General features: G+C 41.0%; 2 protein-coding genes across 2 annotated transcripts; both read right to left on the bottom strand.

Annotated features, from left to right (window-relative positions):
- Positions 1–440: 440 nt before the first annotated feature.
- On the bottom strand, positions 441–1,833 carry LOC124877317 (P2Y purinoceptor 2). The gene has a single exon (XM_047380420.1). It carries the CDS (start codon positions 1,819–1,821, stop codon positions 805–807), a length of 1,017 nt encoding a protein of 338 aa, XP_047236376.1. The 5' UTR covers positions 1,822–1,833; the 3' UTR covers positions 441–804.
- A 6,885-nt stretch (positions 1,834–8,718) lies between these two features.
- nelfb (negative elongation factor complex member B) lies at positions 8,719–26,297 on the bottom strand. Its single transcript, XM_047380418.1, has 13 exons — positions 26,042–26,297; positions 23,539–23,699; positions 23,351–23,450; positions 21,008–21,238; positions 20,236–20,421; positions 20,033–20,145; positions 19,840–19,942; positions 19,053–19,148; positions 17,770–17,912; positions 17,147–17,253; positions 16,851–16,992; positions 11,649–11,757; positions 8,719–9,178 (listed from the first exon to the last, which is right to left on the bottom strand). Exons 1-13 carry the CDS (start codon positions 26,141–26,143, stop codon positions 9,020–9,022), a joined length of 1,752 nt encoding a protein of 583 aa, XP_047236374.1. The 5' UTR covers positions 26,144–26,297; the 3' UTR covers positions 8,719–9,019.
- Between the last annotated feature and the right edge of the window lie 56 nt (positions 26,298–26,353).

A 26,353-nucleotide genomic window follows, 5' to 3' on the forward strand; every position in this document is an offset into this window, starting at 1 on the left:
TTTCACTTTCTGAGATGACTGGCAAATAATATTGCACTTTTACACTATATTGAATTTTTTTAGATGTACCTGTATGTTGGTGTTTAAGTAAGGGTTCTCATTCTGACACTTTGCTGCACTTGCCATGTCTTTTCTACTGCAAATATAATAAACAGGAAAACAAACATCCTGCATCACGCTGTCCTGCATCAAGAAAGTATTTCATACTTTACTTGTTCTCCCTGTTCATGCATGAGTTCTCTCTTCATATTCCAGCTTCCTCCCACAGTCAATAAATGTGCAGATTTATGTGTCTATAGTAGATATAGTGGATGAAACATAAGAAAGTTGAATGCATGGACTACTATGGTCCCTGAACCATCAAAAGGGACCCAGTGAAAAAACCCATCAATCCCACCAATAGTTAACAGAACCACATAGACAAGGATTACTTTAAAAATCTTTGCAATTTATTTCATTACAGAGTCATGTACACATTTGCTCCTGTGATATAAATTTTATGTAAATTTATGAATCTGCATTGTTTTTGAATTTACAACATGATTAATAAAAAAATAAAGATGAACACAATCCAGTAGTTTTGGTTAATAATCTAATACTGAAATAATAGGAAAGGAAATACTACTACAACTACATAATGAAAGAAATGATACAGCTTGCTAACTTGCCCGCTTTTTTGTGCATGCCAGTAAAACCTACATCAGTCCCCATCAGGTCCATTCCAATAATTATTCAGGTTGCATAGATGATGTTTCTAAGTATGCTTTGGTTTACCTGGCTCAAATCAACCAATAACCCTCTAGGTTACAGATTTGCAGTCATTTCTGAATCACTTCTGTTCTGTCTGTTTGGAGCATCCATCTTACCAGTCCGGAAAGACTTAAATGCCTCTCGAAAATTCTGAGAACCAAAACAGTATAGCACAGGGTCCAGACAACTGTTCACGCCTGCTAAAACCCAGGTGGCGTAATACGCTGTCTCGATGTGCTGGAGAACACTGCATTTTAGTGGGTAGAATTTTTTCAACACAACTCCCAGAGTTCGTATCACATTCAGTGGCAGGAAGCACACACCAAATATAAACAGACATATGCCTATCATCCTCTGAGATTTCAGCTTAACTTTCAGACCTTTGGATGTGCTGATGTTGAGGTTAGTCAACTTGTTTGCCAAACGGCCATAGCAAATAGCAGACACAGAGAAAGGAAGCAGAAATCCAAAGATAAACAGGATGAAATTAATGATAAAGTAGGAATTGGTCAGATTGTTCTGATGGATGGAGAGACATTGACTATTACCCTTCTCTTTGCTGGTAGGCAGCAGGATAGCATAGATCAGAGCCAGGATCACCAGCACACACCACACACATGCACAAAGTTTCCGAACAAAAACCTTTTGTTTGATGCAGCAGCTTCTGTTGAAGTGTACAACAGTAGCGTAACGATGGATACTGATGAGAGTAAGAAATATGGTGCTGCCATAAAAATGCGAGCTCAACAGGGCGATCTTGACCTGACACAGGAACTGGCCAAATGGCCAGTCGTTACCCACAGCAAAGTACACAGCCATCATGGGGGTAACAGGTGTGGCGATGGCGTCACTCAGGCCCAGGTGGAACTGCAGAGTGGTTCCAGACGTCCAGCATGGAAAACGGCAGCAGAACACCCACAGGCTGAATATATTTAGGAGGAAGCCAATAAAGAAGACCAGGCACAGGAAGACCGTGAGAGCAACATGCTGGTTCTCTCCCTGACAATGAACGGAGGAATTGCTGATATTTAGCAGTGTTGAGAAAACCCCAACGGTAATCATCTCAGGCATGTTCTAGGTTCCGACACCTGTGGGCAAAAAGCAGGGTGGTGCTTTAGTATTTTGTACACTTCTGATTAAAATCTTAAATCTTGGGGGATCATAACCAGGTTGTAGGCTGAACTTGCCTAAAGAAGAAATAGGAGCAAGAAACAAAAAAAAGAGTGAAGGAAGAGTCCTCAAATGATTGAAAACTGCTTTGAAAGTCAAACACCCTGAGACCAAAAGTTAAAGGGTCAGTAGTGAAAATCCCCCTTGTTCTTGTTGATTACTTCAATAATTTGAAGTAATCTCCACATAGCCTGCTGCAGATCGATTTCCCCGCACAACGTGAAGCTCTATTGATTGAAGAAAAAGGCTCCCAGATCACAATGAAGCCTCATTCGCTGTGACGCATAGAAACTTCTCCAGTGGAATCTCTTTGTCTTGCTAGTAACACTGGAAACAATCAGGAACGTCAAAATCCAGCTATTGCTCATCACAAAGTAAAACTTTCTTCCATATTTTAATGCTCCCTTGCAAAATCCAAAGTGGTGGATTTGTGACCTAGGAAGATGTATAGCCTTTAAAGTCATTTACTGTTTTTAAGCCCTTTTTTCACAGATGCCCTCTTATGGTTATTGGGCTGCAATAACGCTCAGGATCAAAAAAATATTTTAAAAGACTGCCTAATTGTGTCCAACTTTGGCAGCAATGGAGTATAGTGAGAGGCCTTGTTTGTGCAGCAACAACCCTGCCATGTTCTAACACAGAAAGACTTTTTGCATTTGTAATCAGGGCTTCATAAGAGTGGGAATGTCTGACAGAAAATGACATGAAGGCCAGAATAATGTGCAGATTTTGACATTTTAAATCAAAGGTTTTAAACTTTTGATCAATTGATAAACAGGCAGTTTGAGTTCAAATGCAGTTTCAATGATTTGTCTCCTCATTTTTTGTTTCTTGGTCGTGTTTATTTATTTGCGTTTTGCTGCTTTACTGGTTATGATCCACCGACATGAAATGAGAATACTCTGGTTTTAATGGGCCAGAGTAACAGAGCAATTCAAGAGAACACATTAAATTAAAAAGGATTTGAGTTTGTTTACATATCAAACCAAAAGTTCAAATGTTCAGGGTCATGAGTGGCTTGAAGCGATGACTGATATTCATTGGAACAAAGATGGCAGCACAATTAACCAGTGCACTACAGGGTCAAAATAGAGACATGCAACACAAACATCCAGGCCTGCACAGTCACCACAGGGAATTCAAAACCAACCGCTAATCTGGGTGGGATGTATGATCTTGGATTATAGATGTCTTCATACCAATGTAATAACAGCTGGATATCAGTTTTCTCTCTAGTTTATTATTTTCAGAATTACAGACATAAATAATCATGACAATATTCAAATCTAAAACAGAGCCTCAATAGGGCCTTATTAAATAGGAGAAATTATGACTCCTGGTAAAACCAAAATATTATACTATTTATTGATATTATTACGTCTTATGTATTAATAAAGGTTGGACAGAGGCTCTTAGAGCTACAATATAATCTGATCTAAAGCAAATTTTCCTTTGTGATTACTGCTACTTTAGATGGTTCCTGTTCAGTACATTAAATGAACAATGATGAGAAGAGTCAAGGTGAAGCCTCTGAATCTAAAAAGCACTAATAACTGTCAAGCATTATGGTGGTAACTTCATGCTAACAGTCTGTTTAGCTGACCGTGGTTCTGATGTAGCTCACAAATTTGGTGGAAGGAGGAAGTTTTTGAACCATTTCCCAAGTCAACAAATGGATAGTTGGACACAGAAGGTGTTCCAACAGGACAATAAGCTATGCTTAAAACCAACCAATGTAAAATTATCCTATACCAACTCTAATAATAAGGGCAGTGAAACACCCAGCCAGGATTAAACCAGAAGTGGATGGCAACAGTGTGTGTGTGTGTGTCCAGGCGCAGTTTCTATTCTTTAGGGGTGCACACTGTCTAAACATAGCTCCCCTCTTTCAGGAGGGGTTGAACATTGCTGTGGATCACTGGAAGACTATCATGGATCCAAACAGAAAAACACCTCATCATATAAGCTAAAGCAAAATTGATATATCAACCATTATATTGTATAGTTTTCATGTTTTATGTTTATTTTTTTATGATATGAACAAAACAATTTCCAAAAATTGGTCACCACATTTTTCAACCCTGAAAAATCACTTCCTAAATTTAAATTTGGTAAGAAAGTGAGAAGCGATGACTGGATTCATGTCTTTAAATACAACACCTGAGTTCACACTTCCACAAAGCTAAATTTTGTGACCTTTTAATGTGGTAGATTTATTTGGTAACTCCAAACCTTCACTGTGGCTATGTAGTTTATTTCAGTACATCCAGATTTCCAAACAACAAAACTTTAAAAACTTCAAAATATGATGACAGCAGGTGGCACACACAGGCTGCTAAACAATAGAAAGTTTGAAGCCAGGATTCTGATGTGATCCTCATGGCTTCGCGTGTAATATGCAACAACCAATCCATATCAATCCATGGTAGGGGGTTTAGATGACCTAGTGCTGGTATGCCTGTGATCCACAAATCACAGAGCCCAAATGTGTAAATAGCCAGGACTGCTGGAAGTAGATATATACAGTTATATACATCTCCCTTTGCTGTGATGTGATCTGGGTTGCATGCTCTGCAAGCATTTCTCATTATAGGATGTGTCCAAGTCATTCTGTTTAAAAGGCAATTCTAGTAAATATTATGGAAATGCATGCAACTTGATTAAGTATTGTTGGTTTTAGTTTATTTTGATCTGCAGATACAGGGGTTGGACAATGAAACTGAAACACCTGTCATTTAGTGTGGGAGGTTTCATGGCTAAATTGGACCAGCCTGGTAGCCAGTCTTCATTGATTGCACATTGCACCAGTAAGAGCAGAGTGTGAAGGTTCAATTAGCAGGGTAAGAGCACAGTTTTGCTCAAAATATTGAAATGCACACAACATTATGGGTGACATATCAGAGTTCAAAAGAGGACAAATTGTTGGTGCACGTCTTGCTGGCGCATCTGTGACCAAGACAGCAAGTCTTTGTGATGTATCAAGAGCCACGGTATCCAGGGTAATGTCAGCATACCACCAAGAAGGACGAACCACATCCAACAGGATTAACTGTGGACGCAAGAGGAAGCTGTCTGAAAGGGATGTTCGGGTGCTAACCCGGATTGTATCCAAAAAACATAAAACCACGGCTGCCCAAATCACGGCAGAATTAAATGTGCACCTCAACTCTCCTGTTTCCACCAGAACTGTCCGTCGGGAGCTCCACAGGGTCAATATACACGGCCGGGCTGCTATAGCCAAACCTTTGGTCACTCATGCCAATGCCAAACGTTGGTTTCAATGGTGCAAGGAGCGCAAATCTTGGGCTGTGGACAATGTGAAACATGTATTGTTCTCTGATGAGTCCACCTTTACTGTTTTCCCCACATCCAGGAGAGTTACGGTGTGGAGAAGCCCCAAAGAAGCGTACCACCCAGACTGTTGCATGCCCAGAGTGAAGCATGGAGGTGGATCAGTGATGATTTGGGCTGCCATATCATGGCATTCCCTTGGCCCAATACTTGTGCTAGATGGGCGCGTCACTGCCAAGGACTACAGAACCATTCTTGAGGACCATGTGCATCCAATGGTTGAAACATTGTATCCTGAAGGCGGTGCCGTGTATCAGGATGACAATGCACCAATACACACAGCAAGACTGGTGAAAGATTGGTTTGATGAACATGAAAGTGAAGTTGAACATCTCCCATGGCCTGCACAGTCACCAGATCTAAATATTATTGAGCCACTTTGGGGTGTTTTGGAGGAGCAAGTCAGGAAACGTTTTCCTCCACCAGTATCACGTAGTGACCTGGCCACTATCCTGCAAGAAGAATGGCTTAAAATCCCTCTGACCACTGTGCAGGACTTGTATATGTCATTCCCAAGATGAATTCATTGTCAAACCTCTGTATTTTTATGTAGCAATTTTTATGATTAGTCCTAAGATGAACAAAAGCTACTGTACAGGTCCTTCTCAAAATATTAGCATATTGTGATAAAGTTCATTATTTTCCATAATGTCATGATGAAAATTTAACATTCATATATTTTAGATTCATTGCACACTAACTGAAATATTTCAGGTCTTTTATTGTCTTAATACGGATGATTTTGGCATACAGCTCATGAAAACCCAAAATTCCTATCTCACAAAATTAGCATATCATTAAAAGGGTCTCTAAACGAGCTATGAACCTAATCATCTGAATCAACAAGTTAACTCTAAACACCTGCAAAAGATTCCTGAGGCCTTTAAAACTCCCAGCCTGGTTCATCACTCAAAACCCCAATCATGGGTAAGACTGCCGACCTGACTGCTGTCCAGAAGGCCACTATTGACACCCTCAAGCAAGAGGGTAAGACATAGAAAGACATTTCTGAACAAATAGGCTGTTCCCAGAGTGTTGTATCAAGGCACCTCAGTGGGAAGTCTGTGGGAAGGAAAAAGTGTGGCAGAAAACGCTGCACAACGAGAAGAGGTGACCGGACCCTGAGGAAGATTGTGGAGAAGGGCCGATTCCAGACCTTGGGGGACCTGCGGAAGCAGTGGACTGAGTCTGGAGTAGAAACATCCAGAGCCACCGTGCACAGGCGTGTCCTGGAAATGGGCTACAGGTGCCGCATTCCCCAGACCTGGGCTACAGAGAAGCAGCACTGGACTGTTGCTCAGTGGTCCAAAGTACTTTTTTCGGATGAAAGCAAATTCTGCATGTCATTCGGAAATCAAGGTGCCAGAGTCTGGAGGAAGACTAGGGAGAAGGAAATGCCAAAATGCCAGAAGTCCAGTATCAAGTACCCACAGTCAGTGATGGTCTGGGGTGCCGTGTCAGCTGCTGGTGTTGGTCCACTGTGTTTTATCAAGGGCAGGGTCAATGCAGCTAGCTATCAGGAGATTTTGGAGCACTTCATGCTTCCATCTGCTGAAAAGCTTTATGGAGATGAAGATTTCATTTTTCAGCACGACCTGGCACCTGCTCACAGTGCCAAAACCACTGGTAAATGGTTTACTGACCATGGTATCACTGTGCTCAATTGGCCTGCCAACTCTCCTGACCTGAACCCCATAGAGAATCTGTGGGATATTGTGAAGAGAACGTTGAGAGACTCAAGACCCAACACTCTGGATGAGCTAAAGGCCGCTATCGAAGCATCCTGGGCCTCCATAAGACCTCAGCAGTGCCACAGGCTGATTGCCTCCATGCCACACCGCATTGAAGCAGTCATTTCTGCCAAAGGATTCCCGACCAAGTATTGAGTGCATAACTGTACACGATTATTTGAAGGTTTACGTTTTTTGTATTAAAAACACTTTTTTTATTGGTCGGATGAAATATGCTAATTTTGTGAGATAGGAATTTTGGGTTTTCATGAGCTGTATGCCAAAATCATCCGTATTAAGACAATAAAAGACCTGAAATATTTCAGTTAGTGTGGAATGAATCTAAAATATATGAATGTTAAATTTTCATCATGACATTATGGAAAATAATGAACTTTATCACAATATGCTAATATTTTGAGAAGGACCTGTATATAATGTATAGGTATAGGTTGTTTGTTTTTGCAGAACTCAGTTTCTAATGGTACTTGCTTCGGTTTCAAAAACTAACTCTCTATTAACAAAGAAAAAGCCCAGACATGTTATTTTTACAAGGCAATGAAGCCAGAGCAGCAATTAGCTCTTCTATGCTAATGAAGAATGGTCTTATGAAAGGGGCTGTTGGCTTATGAACAACCGAGGCAACTTAGAGACTCGTCTTTGCAGCCAGAATGAGGAACTGTAAACAGCCCAAATAAAAACATTAAGAAAACTAGCCGGAAATACATTTTAGTTTTAAATTACAAGCCAAGGATTTCATTGCAAACAATTATTGTTTAAAGTTCACTTAAATGTTATTCTTACTGTTCTGTCAATTCTCTTCACATCTTCATTTGGTACTATATGCTATTATATATATATATTAGTGTCAAAGTGCTACTGTTGACACATGAATACATCCTATTTGGATTTTTATAACCTTGTCTAATTTCTAAATGTACGTGATAATGTTTAATGATGTAATTCCATTATTTTATTAAAAGGACAGCAGTAAAACACAGCTGGAAATTCTAATAAAGCTGCAGCGATGGTGGGAAAGAAAATAATTATCTGACACCAAAGTTATCTTGCTGTCGATAGCAGCAAGGTTTTCTTATTGGGATTCTTGTGGTTAACTATCAGATTTTTAGGTCAGGACTTTGGTAGATTCTGTTTCTCACAAGGCTCCGGGTAATGCTGAAAATCTCTCCATATATTAAACTACATCCAGTTTTATTCAATTCAATTCAGTTTATTTATATAGCACCGATTCACAACACATTGTCTCAAGGCACTTCACAAAAGTCAGGTTCATACATTCCAATTAATCGTAACCATTGAACAGTGCAGTCGGATTCAGTTATTTATTCAAATTGAATAAGTTTTTCTGTCTAAGGAAACCCAGCAGATTGCATCCAGTCAGTGACTTATATCAGTTCTAAATTACTCAATTCACGTCCTTTAAACCAAAACTCCTTGAAACCTTCTATCTGCAGCTGATCCTTCATATTAAACAGTTTAAACAGACCTTACCAGAGCTGAAGCTGCTGTCAGGGTGAACTAGCACTTCTCAGTGCAACTCCTCTTATGTCACACTGATCTTGTCAGAAGCTGCATGGGAAGTTACCAAATGAGATTTTCCTGCATTGTGGGTAAGTGCTAGTGGTTTGCAAAAAAAATAACGCTGTGCTGCCCAACATCTGAACAAAAAACTGTGGGAAAGAATAATGAGACCTTGTAGTTTTGTAAATATGTTTATTTACACCACTGGCACAGTTCAAATAGTTCACAGAGATAACTGAGTTACATATGAAAATACTGTATATCTAGACAAAAATGCAAGAAGATAAACTGTAGCAAAGAGAGATCCTGATGCTAAATAGTGATGCAAGAATGAAACACTAAGATCTACAGAGGCTCACAGTGAGAGAAAACCTCCTATAGCACACAGAAATGTAAAATGTCCGCTCTTGATGCCAACCATTAACAGTATTTATTCGCTGAATCAGAGCTCCAGCTCTTTCGGCTTGTGGCATCCCTCAGAGGGGGGTGGTTGGGACAGAGGTGGTGGTGGGCACTGTCACAGGATGCAGCCCCAGGTCCAGAGATGAGGACTCGTCCGGTGGTGCCGGACTCTTCTTTTGTGCCTCGAGCTTTTCTGTCAACTGGTTGTGCAGCTCCTTCAGAGGCTCACTGCACTGTGGTTAAACACAGCATGGTAAAATGAGTCAGCATGCATGTGACCTTGTTGAAGGCTGAGAGTTTAGCTCCAAAGATCATAGTCAGTAAGACATCACCATTCATTTCTAGAGTGGGAAATTGTCCAGGTTTATACAAAGTCTCTTTAGAAACGGAACTTTCTAAAGCATGACATGTTCCAAGGGAACCTACCAGAATGTTGACCATCGGACAGAGACTGAACCGGGCCATTATGCTGGATTCCTACAGAGAATTTATTTTCCACTTTCTTACGCTCTACTTTGTGGTTTACATCTAGATTTATGGTAGAAAGGCTAATCGATGAAAACTGGGCCTAGGAGCATGCTTGAATGAGGCAAACAGCTGGAAATCAACAGTGACACAAAGAGAACCAGAATCACCTGTCATTGCTCTGTTTGCAAGAGCTGAGGCCCAAAAAGCATCAGCCAACATCTGTCCCTGCTCATCATCAGGTCAATATTGTCTCTGTGTGTTTATTCACACCCTGTGAGGTTATTTACATGAATTATTGCAGTAATCAGATGTATATTATATTGGAATTACAGACACACAGATATATATATCTAGTATCTTGTATTAATTAGTACCTTGTACTTTACAGTAACGTTGTTGTTGGTATATATTTTCTCGTCTCTCTGCAGGTGTAGAAGCAGTCTTCTAGGGCGTCATCTTGTATTCTCTTTATCCTTTTTCTCTCCTCTATTCTAATCTCCTTCTCTCACTTTTTACCCCACCTCTCTCCCTTTCTTTGTTCTTTTTTCCCTTCGTGTCCATCTCCATGTCCATAGCAGCTGAAGTACTCCAAAAGCAATTAGTAAAAAAGTGTTTTATATATTTTATTATAGCGTGAGCTGTAATGCTCCACTTGTAAATCTGTTGGGCTTCTTCTTGGCACTCAGACAACAATTGTGAGTCGTCTTCTGCCGGACCGGACATGAAAAAAAAAAACTTCATTTGCTTAAAGAGTTTAACTCATTAAGCACCTATTTACACTGCATTTTTACTCAAAATGATTAAAAACGTTAGTAATGGTTGCCTCTAAAACACAGCATCACCACTTTGCATCAAAATGGCTTCATATGCAGGAAACTACTGCAGAGAACAGTGCAGCTGAAAGAACTGTTTTTCTGTAAACCACTGAGAGCTTCAAAGGGAGAGGTTCAGTTACTGGGAGGAAGAGTCAGGATGTCCAGCATTGCCCAACACCATCTCCTCCTGAAACCTCCTCTACACAGTCACTGCAGAGTTTATTCCAATTTATTAGAGGTGATCAGTAGATTTCTTTAGCATGATGGAGCACCATATCACAAAGCAGAGATAATCAAGTTGCTCTAAGATCCGAACATTGAAATTTAGACCTGCAGTCAGGAAATTCTTCAAATCAGAACCTCTTTAAGAACATTTGGTCAATTCTGAAACAGTATGTGGGTAAACAGAAGCAAACAACTAGTGATAAACTCCAAGTCCTAATAAGAGAAGAAAACATCACCATCAGTCAGGATTGGGCTCAGATGTACAGTTATGTCCAGAGTGATTCAAATTTCGGACACATTTAGGTTAACAGTAATCCTTTAATTTCACAAACTTGTTTCTTCTGACTGGAAGGAACATTAATGTATTGGACTGGCCCAACCAGGATCCTGTCTTAAATCTGATAAGAGAATCTGTCGAGCAACCTAAAGATTAGGGTGATGGCAAGGAGACCTTATAGCATCAAAACATTAGAGCTCATCAGCATAAATAAATCGTCAAAATACCAGTGCAAAGTGGTGGAAGCTGCTCAGCAATTATAAAGAGCGTAATTGAGTTTAAATAAGAATCAACCGAAAAATGTTTGCTTTAAAACTTCATGTTATCTTTTGAGAGATGCCTGTCTCATTTCCTATCACACAAACGTTTTGGTTGAAAATCATTTGAAATCTAAATCCAGGGGTATGAATAATTATGAACATAACTGTAAACACCCTCATGAATCTGAGGGGTTTGCTAATGAAAGCCTTTTAGACCTATAAAATAAAAGAAACAGGGACCTGCTAAACATTTGGCCACTACTGCAAATTCTAAATGCATATAATTTGTAACACTAGTCAGTTCCAGGAGGTTTATGGAAGAGCAGACACACCTGGAAGCCATGGACAGAGGTGTAGAGACAGGTCAGAGAGGGAGTTATACAACTGTACATCTCTGGGAGGAAAAATGCTCAGTATTTCTCTTTAATAATGCAGGACAATTGAAAGTGACTAATTTGATTCCATTTGTAAAAAGAAAATGTGTTTGCTATTATTGATTACTAAGTGCAACAGAAATATCGAAAATAGATTCAACAGCCAACTTCAGCCTTACTTTCATGGCAGTCAGAGTGATTTTATGAAAGACTTCTTCCCGATTCTGTGCAGCGCCTCCTGTTTGCCCAGGAATGAATGAGCTGGAGGAGGAAACCAGGCCTACCTGTTTCGGAGGCTCCAGGGTTTGCATCAGCACTTCCAAACATGATGGCAGCACTTTGTGGTGGAGATGCAGCAACAAGCGGAGAATGTGTCTGTGGACATTTTCTTTACTGAAAAATAATCCAAAACAGACAGAAACCATCAGAAAATGGAGAACGAGTCTCTTTCTTCAAGCAGATATGCACCCAAGCAGGAAGCCATGAGAGAGAAGTCAAATAAACTACACAGATCTGTGAGGAAGCACTACCCTATAACTTTCTGCTGTTTTGTCACCCTTAAATGATCTTTTCATCCACTACAAAACCAACCTGACTCTATGTTGGAAAGTAAGTGCACCCCCATCAACCCCTGTTAATTAATAAATTAACTGTGATTAACGAGAAGATGAGATCAATGTTACAGCGGTGCCCGATTACTAATAAACCTGTAGAATCCAGAGGTTCCTAAATAGAACCTCTCCGACAACATGAAGAAGGGTAATAGATCTTGAAAAGACACAATGTTCTGATCAATAGAAAGTCAGGAACAAAGTTATTTTGGTCCTTTTGGATATTTAACTGGAACCAGGCTTAAATAAAAATAAATAAAAGTATACAAAAAAAAAATCTACAACCTCACTATTAAAGAATACAATCACCATTTTATCCACATGTGAATTAAATTTAAAAGTCTTTAAAAGAAAACTGTGACAAATAATGGTGATATAGAGTTTTCATTTGGAAGGTTTACAAGGAAGGGAGGAAATACAGGTCCTTCTCAAAATATTAGCATATTGTGATAAAGTTCATTATTTTCCATAATGTCATGATGAAAATTTAACATTCATATATTTTAGATTCATTGCACACTAACTGAAATATTTCAGGTCTTTTATTGTCTTAATATGGATGATTTTGGCATACAGCTCATGAAAACCCAAAATTCCTATCTCACAAAATTAGCATATTTCATCCGACCAATAAAAGAAAAGTGTTTTTAATACAAAAAACGTCAACCTTCAAATAATCATGTACAGTTATGCACTCAATACTTGGTCGGGAATCCTTTGGCAGAAATGACTGCTTCAATGCGGCGTGGCATGGAGGCAATCAGCCTGTGGCACTGCTGAGGTCTTATGGAGGCCCAGGATGCTTCGATAGCGGCCTTTAGCTCATCCAGAGTGTTGGGTCTTGAGTCTCTCAACGTTCTCTTCACAATATCCCACAGATTCTCTATGGGGTTCAGGTCAGGAGAGTTGGCAGGCCAATTGAGCACAGTGATACCATGGTCAGTAAACCATTTACCAGTGGTTTTGGCACTGTGAGCAGGTGCCAGGTCGTGCTGAAAAATGAAATCTTCATCTCCATAAAGCTTTTCAGCAGATGGAAGCATGAAGTGCTCCAAAATCTCCTGATAGCTAGCTGCATTGACCCTGCCCTTGATAAAACACAGTGGACCAACACCAGCAGCTGACACGGCACCCCAGACCATCACTGACTGTGGGTACTTGACACTGGACTTCTGGCATTTGGGCATTTCCTTCTCCCCAGTCGTCCTCCAGACTCTGGCACCTTGATTTCCGAATGACATGCAGAATTTGCTTTCATCCGAAAAAAGTACTTTGGACCACTGAGCAACATTCCAGTGCTGCTTCTCTGTAGCCCAGGTCTGGGGAATGCAGCACCTGTAGCCCATTTCCTGCACACACCTGTGCACAGTGGCTCTGGATGTTTCTACTCCAGACTCAGTCCACTGCTTCCGCAGGTCCCCCAAGGTCTGGAATCGGCCCTTCTCCACAATCTTCCTCAGGGTCCGGTCACCTCTTCTCGTTGTGCAGCGTTTTCTGCCACACTTTTTCCTTCCCACAGACTTCCCACTGAGGTGCCTTGATACAGCACTCTGGGAACAGCCTATTCGTTCAGAAATTTCTTTCTGTGTCTTACCCTCTTGCTTGAGGGTGTCAATAGTGGCCTTCTGGACAGCAGTCAGGTCGGCAGTCTTACCCATGATTGGGGTTTTGAATAATGAACCAGGCTGGGAGTTTTAAAGGCCCCAGGAATCTTTTGCAGGTGTTTAGAGTTAACTCGTTGATTCAGATGATTAGGTTCATAGCTCGTTTAGAGACCCTTTTAATGATATGCTAATTTTGTGAGATAGGAATTTTGGGTTTTCATGAGCTGTATGCAAAAATCATCTGTATTAAGACAATAAAAGACCTGAAATATTTCAGTTAGTGTGCAAGGAATCTAAAATATATGAATGTTAAATTTTCATCATGACATTATGGAAAATAATGAACTTTATCACAATATGCTAATATTTTGAGAAGGACCAGTATTTAAGGGCATTTTCTCAGCAACAACAACCCACTCAAATGTCACCTTATAACGGAGGTAACACTTAAGAAGGAAACATCTGGGAACATTAACCATTTCTCTGATTCTGCATGGGTCCCAAAACACATGCAAGAAGATCAAGTTCCAATCGTTACAACATGCTTAACCAGATGAAACCTTCAAATATCATAACGCAACAACCAACCCCTTTAAAAGATTAAGTTCAGAACAGAAACAGGAAGTGATGACAAGAAAGAGGAAGCAGAATATCCATATGGTACTCAAGGTGAAAGATTAGCCTGATGTTTCCTTGTTAACTCCAAGTTTTCACTAATTTCTGATTAACTGCATGAGGAACAGTCCAACCATGATGAACATCATGTAACTTCATGTATCTGCTCAACACTAGTTGGCTACTCCTGAACAAGCCTAAAGGATGAGCATCAAACACAGGCTGGAGGGCCAAATGTGGCACAACTCTTAGAATGCTCTGCTGATGAGTTGGTGCGTCAAGCCCCCCTCCTCTGTTGACATTCATTAGCGACCTCCTGCTGCTACCAGTCACAAGGGTGGAACAAGAGATACCAGCGATCTGGCTGGGACCAGTGTGCGTCAGAGTAAAGCAACTAAGCTTTAATGAATGTTTACTTGATGCAGTTTTCCATGCTTCAAGCCTTCCCGTGGGTTTTCAGTGATGTAAATCACATTTTCCTCATGCACCTTTGGACACATGGTAGAATTTACAGTGGATTCTGTGATGAAGCTTTGGCTGCAGGAAAGCACCCCAGACCATGACACTTCCACTACCATGCTTAAAGGAAAGGATGGAAACAACTTCTTTTACAGACTCATCTCTGCACCACCAAGTCATTGTACTATCAGCTAGCGTAAGCTCCCAAGCTAGTAACTTAGCAACCCACGTTGAAGGACCCCCATAGTTTCTTCTTTGTCGTTTTCTGTGGTGCATTACTGTGGTGCATTACTGCCACCAGCTGGCTTGGAGTGTGGACAGAATGTCGCTGACCTACATAGCTGTCCGTCACGCCTGTTTAAAAGTCAGACGTGGCAGTCAGCAGGAATAAAATGTTTATATCTACGTAGTAAATGAGAAAATGCTTTGCGGTTAGGGTAGCAGCAGCAGCCCTGACAGAAGCAGCTCGTTGCCTGACTTGCATCTGGTGCAGTCTGGGGCCAGACGCTCCGCAGGGCTATGCCATATTAACACAAGATGCAGCACAAGTGAAGTTAGACACTGTTGAACAAGCAGTAAAATTAAATTCAGGTTGGCTCCGGACTGGACGGCACGTGGGTCAGGTTATGAACCCTGGTCTGATAATCTGGTCTGCTTATCAATGACCTATCCTATATACTTATACTATCAAAATAATTATAATCAATCTAATAATAGTTGTGTAGGGAAACACGTCTTGAATGGTTGTAAAGATTTAAAATACTTCACAGAGTGTGTGAGGTGACAGTTTTTCTAATAGAAATAAAGGAGCCACATTCACATCATTATAATGATCAGCACTGAGCTATGAATGAGCTCAATGGAGCAGCTAGACAGCGCTGTTTGGTTTAGATACACATATTGTAGAACTAAACAGGTACGAGGCGACAAACGTCTGAGTTTCAGTCAGGTTTGAGTCACTGATGTCATTCAAGTAGGTGTTGGTTTACTGTAACTGACTACAAATAGCCCTCATGGGGCGTAGACACTGTCTCTCTTGTTTATCTACCGAAAGAAACCGGTTCTGCGGGGTTCTTTGCCTGTCACAGCATCGTTGCCATGGTTATTTGGACACGTGTTGGGTGACTTCTGGCTATTTATACTACTTCACAATATGTATTTAGGGAACCGGGCAGTCCAAGCGCCACGTGCAGCGACGTTAAATCCACCGCAAATTGGGCTACAGAACTTTCAGAATTTCTCCATTCCCACAAACGTTTAGTATGAAAGCTGCGCACTCTTTCGTACATGAGGACCCTGGTGTCCAAATAATTCAAAATTAGACTCATCGGCCCAAGGAACATTATTCCAGAAGTCCTGGTCTTTTTCTGGTCTCTCTGGCAAACTCCTTCATGTTTTCATGTTCAAGCAAAGATTTCCTCCATGAACTTCAAAACTTTCTCAGTCTCCTTCTGACTGTACAGGCATGTACTTTCATACCAACAGCAGGTCCTGTAATGACATTGAAGGGATTTGGGTACTTCTTTTAGCATCTTGCAGCCTGCTTTCTGAGCTAACATGCTTAGGTTGGCTCAACTTATGCATGTTGGCTGTTGTTTTGAATGTGGCTGATTTTAGACTTTGTTGCCACCACTTTAAATCCTTTGCCAGACCCATAAGCTACCACATTCCTTTCTGAGGACCTCAGGCATCTCTCTGGATCTCATCACAGTCTTCACTCTCACAGTCAGGAGCACCAAACATAATGTCTGAGGTTTAAACAAGGCAATCCTTCTTCAAAATGTATTGAGTTCTCATTATGTGATATGTCTGTGTGGGATTTTAGTCATATTAAGTAGAAAAAAATGTGGGGTGTCCTGATTTGGTCCTTGAAAAGAAACTACACATTTCAATGTGATTCCATACAGAACTGTATTAGGTCTTTTATTTAGCTTTAGGTGTGTAAATACTTTAGTTGGTTATTTTTTGAATTTCTCTGTATTGTTTAATGTGATATTGATATCAAATACTCACATGTCCAAATATGCTGGAAATAAAAACAGGCTTTAATAACGTTTTAACCCTAACCCCCTAACCCTATATGTACACCTGTGGATCCAGTTCTTGTTCCATCATTCCATGGAAGAGGTATGATAAATTCAATTAAATTGAATTACTGTAGCTGAGGCTGATCATGGTACTGGCTCAGAAAACTAACCTGGAGAATGAAGTAAGGAGGAAGCTATCAAAGACAACAGTGCAAAACTCCTCTGATCCAAACTCATCAGAGAGTAGTGTGAGGTGTCCCGTCAGCAGGTGGAGGAAGATGTCACCAAAAGCCATGTCATTGTAGGTCTCCACTAGAAGCCAAGAGCAAACATAACACATGAATGCATCAGAGATTAAATCTGCAGACCCATGCAGCATCCATGTCTCTGTCCACAGCATCTACGTATCCTCATTCACTACCTTAGAGCACATCTTCTACAACCTTAGGAAAGGGCCGACACTCACCCAGTGCAGGTAGTAACCTCTGCAGAGCGTTCTTGTTCCTCAGCTTGGCGATGTGGAGAACGTAGTAGAGCCCCATTTCACAAGCCACTCTGTTGTCCTGCAGGTATCTGAGGTAGGACACAAAGATCCTCAAGACTTTCTGTTTTATATTTGTAACAAGGTTTTATTTTAACATTACTATTGATGTGAAGTTTGTCAAAATTGGTTTATTTATTCTTCAAATTCATTTTATTTAATCAACAAGTTATTTTTTTCTTGACTTTTATTGCTATATAAATTTTTTTTATGTAACTCTTGTCAGCTGGTGGTTACCATAGCAACCAGTAACAGTCAGCTCTTCCCCTTTTTCTGTTGCTGTCTGTTTCTGTGGGGCAGAAGCTGCTGGAGCTGCTAACCACCAACTTGTTTATTTGTCTCTTGTTAGAATAAATACAGAGAACCAGAATGTGTCTGTCAGTAAGTCAGCCTTCTGGATCAGAATGAACAAGCTGGGTTACATATTTATGTCTACCATTACAGAAACTAATAACTCCTGGTGATAAAGAAGAAAATCCCCAGAATACATTCCTGATGAAAAAGGTTCCTTCACATAAGATCAGCCTTTGCCCCTGGCTGGGTTCTACCTGGTGAATGCATCTGGCAGCGTGGTGGGATAGCTCAGGGAGCTTTTCTCTTCACTGGGAAGCTTCTGCTCGACAGTAAATGTGTGATCATCAACAACCACAGACATCATTGCTGGCAGGAAGCGGGTCACCACCTCTAAATCCTGATAAAAGGACCAAACAAACAAAAAACAATCAAATAGTTGATTGAAAGCAAAGCGCTACGAATGCTGGTCAGCAGTGACTAAGAATGACATTTTAGGTTTTTCTCTTTTCATATTTTATTCCTTATTTAATTTTAAGATGAGACCTGCTTTTATTCTGGTGGAGTGAAATTTTGTTCTATGACTGTACGATAAAAATCTTGAATGTTGAAAGCCTACATCTGATTAAAGTTACAAAAAATAAATAAATACGCGGCACCATATGGTGGAGATGTTCAGGTAAAAGAGTCCATGAGGTTGATGGAGGAGGACGTCAGTGAGTTGATGCAATCAGCTAGATTTAAATCTTTTTAATTACTTAAAAGATCCTGAGGGTTAGAAAGAAAAATTGTCAAGGGGTAGACCATAGGACTTCCTCCAGGAGAATAACGTCATTCTTTTGATCATCCTGCATGTTCTCCTGATCTAAAAACACCTGGGATGGATGCTAGGGGAGGTTTACACGGAGACATCAGTTCCGGAACATTAATGCCCTCTATGAAGCCATTGTCACCACATGGTACAACGTTCCAAAACATTACTTACCAAGATCCTACCTTTGTTTCATGCAAGCACCATAATAACTAGAGCCCATTTCTTCTTTTAGAATCAACAGGGGATCAGATATTTATATTCCATGCGAACCTTGTCATCTGCAGGGTTCCTAGAGATTTTTCAATTCAAACTTCGATCTTTTTCCCAGACTCAAATTTCTAACGCCTTTGTCGATTTTTTTAGCCATTACTCATGAATTAATACAGAAATTTACTATAAAATTTGGATATTTCTGTCTGTCTGGAGGGATGGATGGAGGTCAAAATATATTTGAAACAGTGAATGTCTAAATATACAAATATGTTTAATAATATTTTTATTTTTTTCAAATTTATCCCGACCTGGAAAATCAAATTCTAAACTTTCCAGGTTTTTTAAGACTGTATGATTATCGCATGAAAGCTAATTCTACTAAAGAAATTTAACCCATAATGCATCTTCCTTTAAAATATTTTGTGATCCTGGATGTTTAAATGTCCGTTTTTGTAAATTCATGACATCAGGCACCCCACCCCCTCACTATTTATTATTAGTGTGAATACGCACCAAACGAGGCTCTTTAAAGACCTGGCTGTCAATCATGTCCCACGCTCCCTGACCCAGAGACAGCATCCTCAGAAGCAGCAGCAGGTCTGGGCTGTCCTGTTCTCACACACACACACACACACACACACACACACACACACACACACACACAAGCAAATTGCACTGACATTGTAGACAATACAGGCCATTATGTTAGAAACCAAACTGAAAAACATCTCAACTGTGTAAGAAAACAACTTAAAACATCCATCTACCATGGACAAGTGGACCCCCACAGATGTTTAAAGGTAAGGCAACATAGCTCAGCTTTCCCGAAGCACAGAGGACTATTTGATGTTGTAAGGCGGAAATGGAAATGTTGGAGATCAATCTGTCAACAACAGATCTTTGTTAGACACTTCCTGTTTAATCATTACAACTCATGGTGGTGTTTGGAAGAATGGTAAAGTCTACCTTAAATCATTTTATTCCCACTGTTTAGCGACTAAACTTTCGAACAAAGGTTCCTACTGCTTGAATCTTCATACACGTTCAGAGGAATTATCCCCTTTTGTTTTACTTTGGTTGAGGCCCTTATCCAGGTGGACTTAGCAACTGCAACTTCTCCATCTGTGTTTTAGAAATGCTAAATACAAGCTGATTCCTTGTAATGTCATCATACTCTTACATGTTTCAGTGTTTAAAAAAGATGAAGTGTTTCATTGTCCTGTCTTTATTCTTTGTAATACTAAATAAAGTTCCATTATTCAGGCTGTTGAATCCCCATTTCCCCTCAGACTGAACTCACTCTTGGCAAAGCATCTTGACTCAGCAGCTCCTGTATGTTGCGTATTATACTCAAGACCAGGGTGTTGCAGGCAAACGGGTCACACAGGATCATGGACAAATCTCTGGAATACACAGAAGCTCTTTAATTAGCCGACGCAGACATTACAGATCAAACACTACTGATATACTGAAACCATCTGTTCATCTGTCACCCGAGGACCTGCTCCTGTCCCTTCTTCACACCATCCAGGAAACCCTGCAGCTCTCTGGCTCGTTTGCCATCCACAAACTTCTCTCGGATGCAGGCGTCCAAACACCAAGTGAACTGTGAGGACAGCAAAGAGGACAAGTATTTACCAGTAAGCACGGGGCCTACACCATCTGGGTCTGTTGATTTTTGAGTGTGGGACCTCACCTTATGGCAGGGGTCCACGGAGCAAATCTCACTGATGTCCAGGTCATGTAGAGACATCAGCAGCTCTGCTCTCAGTGTGCAGTAGTGGACGTTCCGTGTTCGTAGGAAGAGTGTTCGTAAGAACTGCAGCACCATGTCGTACAGCTTTACGTTCTTCCCAATCATCTGGGTCAGCTTTAACACCACCTGCAGGTCAGAGACAATGAGAACAGTAAGACCACAGCAAACACTCAGACATCCTAATAGCAGCCCGGGAAACTTATTCAGCATAGAAAGGTGTATTGGACTGGATTCATGGAACGTTTAGGTTTTGAGAAAAGTGATTTATTACATTTTGAGGTTATTATGAAAAAGTCAAATGAAATGAAAAACCAGATTATTTCAGCATTCAGTTTTCTGTGTAAGTATGCCATCTTCTGTGTAACAGTCCTGTGGTGGCACCATCATGATATGGGATGAAAAGTTCCTTTAATCTTTATTTGATCTTTGATTTACAAATTGTGTGTTTTAGTCATTTTCTTCCAGGTAATGCTTTTTGTTAGATCTGTGATATTAACTGCTTATTACATAATTATTAGTTTTACATGTATAGTCTATTATAGCCAAGAAAAGTTGTTTTCAAAGGTGCTGTGTTAACTTGATCTGCATAAAGAAAGGAGGTAAACTGCCATGGACAGACGTGTACAAAACATAGAAGGTCATTTCCAAGAAAACAAACGGTTATTGAAAAAAACCTTCCAGCGCAGACTGAAGGACCGTCTGGACACCTCACCTCGCCCTGGCGCCGTGTTTTCGGCGTCGGACTGAAGAAGTTGTGCAGAATGGAGAGGTCGTTGCTAAAAAGAGCTGCTTCCTTCTCCACGATGTACTGCTTCAGAAGGGGGGACACCTCATCCCCGAACAGAGCCTGGTTGTCCTGCCAGATCTGCCTTTTCACCTCGACAGCACACACCTTGTAGAGCTCTTTGTCAGCCATGACCATCTTCAGTTTCTTCTCTGGTACCTGCAGAACAGAGAGTTAGATGACGAGGGTGCAGAGGGTCTTGATCTCTTCTCATCAACCTATTATTGCAAGTACAGGTCCTTCTCAAAATATTAGCATATTGTGATAAAGTTAATTATTTTCCATAATGTCATGATGAAAATTTAACATTCATATATTTTAGATTCATTGCACACTAACTGAAATATTTCAGGTCTTTTATTGTCTTAATACGGATGATTTTGGCATACAGCTCATGAAAACCCAAAATTCCTATCTCACAAAATTAGCATATTTCATCCGACCAATAAAAGAAAAGTGTTTTTAATACAAAAAACGTCAACCTTCAAATAATCATGTACAGTTATGCACTCAATACTTGGTCGGGAATCCTTTGGCAGAAATGACTGCTTCAATGCGGCGTGGCATGGAGGCAATCAGCCTGTGGCACTGCTGAGGTCTTATGGAGGCCCAGGATGCTTCGATAGCGACCTTTAGCTCATCCAGAGTGTTGGGTCTTGAGTCTCTCAACGTTCTCTTCACAATATCCCACATATTCTCTATGGGGTTCAGGTCAGGAGAGTTGGCAGGCCAATTGAGCACAGTGATACCATGGTCAGTAAACCATTTACCAGTGGTTTTGGCACTGTGAGCAGGTGCCAGGTCGTGCTGAAAAATGAAATCTTCATCTCCATAAAGCTTTTCAGCAGATGGAAGCATGAAGTGCTCCAAAATCTCCTGATAGCTAGCTGCATTGACCCTGCCCTTGATAAAACACAGTGGACCAACACCAGCAGCTGACACGGCACCCCAGACCATCACTGACTGTGGGTACTTGACACTGGACTTCTGGCATTTTGGCATTTCCTTCTCCCCAGTCTTCCTCCAGACTCTGGCACCTTGATTTCTGAATGACATGCAGAATTTGCTTTCATCCGAAAAAAGTACTTTGGACCACTGAGCAACAGTCCAGTGCTGCTTCTCTGTAGCCCAGGTCAGGCGCTTCTGCCGCTGTTTCTGGTTCAAAAGTGGCTTGACCTGGGGAATGCGGCACCTGTAGCCCATTTCCTGCACACGCCTGTGCACGGTGGCTCTGGATGTTTCTACTCCAGACTCAGTCCACTGCTTCCACAGGTCCCCCAAGGTCTGGAATCGGCCCTTCTCCACAATCTTCCTCAGGGTCCGGTCACCTCTTCTCGTTGTGCAGCGTTTTCTGCCACACTTTTTCCTTCCCACAGACTTCCCACTGAGGTGCCTTGATACAGCACTCTGGGAACAGCCTATTCGTTCAGAAATGTCTTTCTGTGTCTTACCCTCTTGCTTGAGGGTGTCAATAGTGGCCTTCTGGACAGCAGTCAGGTCGGCAGTCTTACCCATGATTGGGGTTTTGAGTGATGAACCAGGGTGGGAGTTTTAAAGGCCTCAGGAATCTTTTGCAGGTGTTTAGAGTTAACTCGTTGATTCAGATGATTAGGTTCATAGCTCGTTTAGAGACCCTTTTAATGATATGCTAATTTTGTGAGATAGGAATTTTGGGTTTTCATGAGCTGTATGCCAAAATCATCCGTATTAAGACAATAAAAGACCTGAAATATTTCAGTTAGTGTGCAATGAATCTAAAATATATGAATGTTCAATTTTCATCATGACATTATGGAAAATAATGAACTTTATCACAATATGCTAATATTTTGAGAAGGACCTGTAAATGTCCGCCAACACCTCAGACATCTTCAACACCTCACTGTCACTGGCATCTGTCCCCACCTGCTTAAAGACTGCTACTCAAACACCCGAATAAATAGTTTGGAGGGGTTAAAGAGAACTTTTGGCAATATAAGGTACATTAGACAGCAAAAGAAACATAGAAAAATATATATTCAACATTCTCGGTTTATATCATCTACAATCAATTAAATGCCACAGCAAAGTGGATTTTTGGAAGCATCTGAACATTCTTCTTTGGGTTTGTAGCCAATTTTACAGCTGACACAGAATGACATGTAGAACAGACCGTTTTAAATCACCAGCGTCAGCATGAAGCTGTTTGGGGAACTTCACTCTTTATTGGTAGAAGAACATTTGTTCGGATGTCTCTAAGGAACTGTTGCAACATTTGATGTGAGTACTTGCCTTGGGAAGATGCTTGAGCACCTGCATCACCACCGGCTGTATGGAAGGCATTTTCACCAGAGGGAAACTCTTCTCCAGCAGCTCTTCAAGCTTTCCATATCTGGGAAAATATGGAAAAACACATTACAATCGTGAACCCATGCTTTCCCTTAGCTCTCATGTCCTTTCTGCAAGCTTCCAGCACACACCTGTCTTCTTCCTTGCCCTCTGCAATGACGGCAACTTGCTCCATCAGCTTGTCTCGAAGCTCGTCGAAAACAGACTGGTGGAACTCCAGCCGGGGGGTCCCATGGAGGTCGAGGAAAGGAAGAGCAGACTGCAGCGTCGGCAGCAGGATCCCATTTTCCATCTGCAGTCATGAAAGGCAACAAGAACTCATTGACGGGTCAGTTAATTCTAAACTGTAGGAGTCAGCCGATCACCTCAGCTCTGGGGATGATATCTGGACCTGGTTATCTTATAAAGTTCCTTGAAGTTTGCAGAATTTAGCCACTATACAAATAAACCCAGGAGAACTGAATTAAAGGCTTAAACTTGAACCAACGAGTCAGATTTGATCTAAACCCAATTTAACAGAATACAATTTATCTTTAATTATTACAGTTATAGGAAGATGTTTTATTACTGGCCGTTATTACATTATTGGTTCCTACACCCATCCTGATCATAGCAAAATAACTATTACTGACTTCATGCACTACACCCATCACAGAGAACAGCATCTTGTACATATATCCCATTATATTATATTTTATTATATTAATGACTGTGAAAAGTCTCTCAGTCAGTCCCTGGAAACCCACAAAAAACATCCGAAATGTTGTTGGTCAAACGTCTTAATTATAGTGTATCTGCAAACCTTTCTGGGTTAGATTAAAGATCATTGTTATTATCACTCATTTTGCACACTCTGAAATGTAAAAATACACTATATTACAGGATTATTTTAACAATACTTAAACATGTACAGGGGTTGGAGAATGAAACTGAAACACCTGGTTTTAGACCACAATAATTTATTAGTATGGTGTAGGGTCTCCTTTTGTGGCCAATACAGCATCAATTCGTCTTGGGAATGACATATACAAGTCCTGCACAGTGGTCAGAGGGATTTTAAGTCATTCTTCTTGCAGGATAGTGGCCAGGTCACTACGTGATACTGGTGGAAGAAAACGTTTCCTGACTCGCTCCTCCAAAACACCCCAAAGTGACTCAATAATATTTAGATCTGGTGACTGTGCAGGCCATGGGAGATGTTCAACTTCACTTTCATGTTCATCAAACCAATCTTTCACCAGTCTTGCTGTGTGTATTGGTGCATTGTCTTCCTGATACACGGCACCGCCTTCAGGATACAATGTTTGAACCATTGGATGCACATGGTCCTCAAGAATGGTTCGGTAGTCCTTGGCAGTGACGCGCCCATCTAGCACAAGTATTGGGCCAAGGGAATACCATGATATGGCAGCCCAAACCATCACTGATCCACCCCCATGCTTCACTCTGGGCATGCAACAGTCAGGGTGGTACGCTTCTTTGGGGCTTCTCCACACCGTAACTCTCCTGGATGTGGGGAAAACAGTAAAGGTGGACTCATCAGAGAACAATACATGTTTCACATTGTCCACAGCCCAAGATTTGCGCTCCTTGCACCATTGAAACCGACGTTTGGCATTGGCATGAGTGACCAAAGGTTTGGCTATAGCAGCCCGGCCGTGTATATTGACCCTGTGGAGCTCCCGACGGACAGTTCTGGTGGAAACAGGAGAGTTGAGGTGCACATTTAATTCTGCCGTGATTTGGGCAGCCGTGGTTTTATGTTTTTTGGATACAATCCGGGTTAGTACCCGAACATCCCTTTCAGACAGCTTCCTCTTGAATCCACAGTTAATCCTGTTGGATGTGGTTCGTCCTTCTTGGTGGTATGCTGACATTACCCTGGATACCGTGGCTCTTGATACATCACAAAGACTTGCTGTCTTGGTCACAGATGCGCCAGCAAGACATGCACCAACAATTTGTCCTCTTTTGAACTCTGGTATGTCACCCATAATGTTGTGTGCATTTCAATATTTTGAGCAAAACTGTGCTATTACCCTGCTAATTGAACCTTCACACTCTGTTCTTACTGGTGCAATGTGCAATCAATGAAGACTGGCTACCAGGCTGGTCCAATTTAGCCATGAAACCTCCCACACTAAAATGACAGGAGTTTCAGTTTCATTGTCCAACTCCTGTACATATGTCCAGTTTAATGTTTGAGAAAACAGAAAAAAATTGATTAACTGTTATTAATGTATACAAAATGTGCTTAGTTGGGTGTCTGCAAATACTAGACCTGGACTAATTACCAAGACTAACCCCTCTTCATATACATTAAAGACACACACACACACACACATATTGTGGTTATTGTCTAGATGTGAGTGATAGAAACCGAGTCCATATTCATTGTTTGTGCACAAAAACCTGTCCGTTAAAGTTGATTCTTATTCTAACACTCCCCGGTTCATTAAAAACGGGTCCTATCTACCACTGCCAGTTATCTTCACCAGCAGACCTCAAACACCCGTTAAAGCAGAACCTGTTCAGAATCATTCATGTTTTATGGAAAATCAGGACTTCACAGGATCTTCCCAGGAAGTACACCCAATCTAAGTTCGGGTCAAAGACCCACTGAGCTCTTCTTACCTGGAACTGATCAATGGCTTTGAGAGGTTCTGTGCAGTTGGTTAGAGTTTCCTTTAAGTCTTCGCCGTTGGCTATGCCGAGTTCAGGCAGCCCCGCGAACATCTTGGTTCCGCTTTAACCACCCACTCTGGACCTAACGCTGTAAAAAGGTATCCTAGCAGAATTCCTGTAGCAAAAAGTTTCAACGCTCTCTATAAACTGCACCATATAATAATGCTTTCCACTGGCAGACATAACTTCCCTTATGGTAACTCGAAAACATTCCGTCAGAAACACTTGCAAAGCAAAGGTTCCGCTTGTTTCTTAGTGCGC

The sequence above is a fragment of the Girardinichthys multiradiatus genome, chromosome 12 (assembly GCF_021462225.1).
Source record: "Girardinichthys multiradiatus isolate DD_20200921_A chromosome 12, DD_fGirMul_XY1, whole genome shotgun sequence".
In the NCBI taxonomy this organism is placed as follows: Eukaryota; Metazoa; Chordata; class Actinopteri; order Cyprinodontiformes; family Goodeidae; genus Girardinichthys; species Girardinichthys multiradiatus.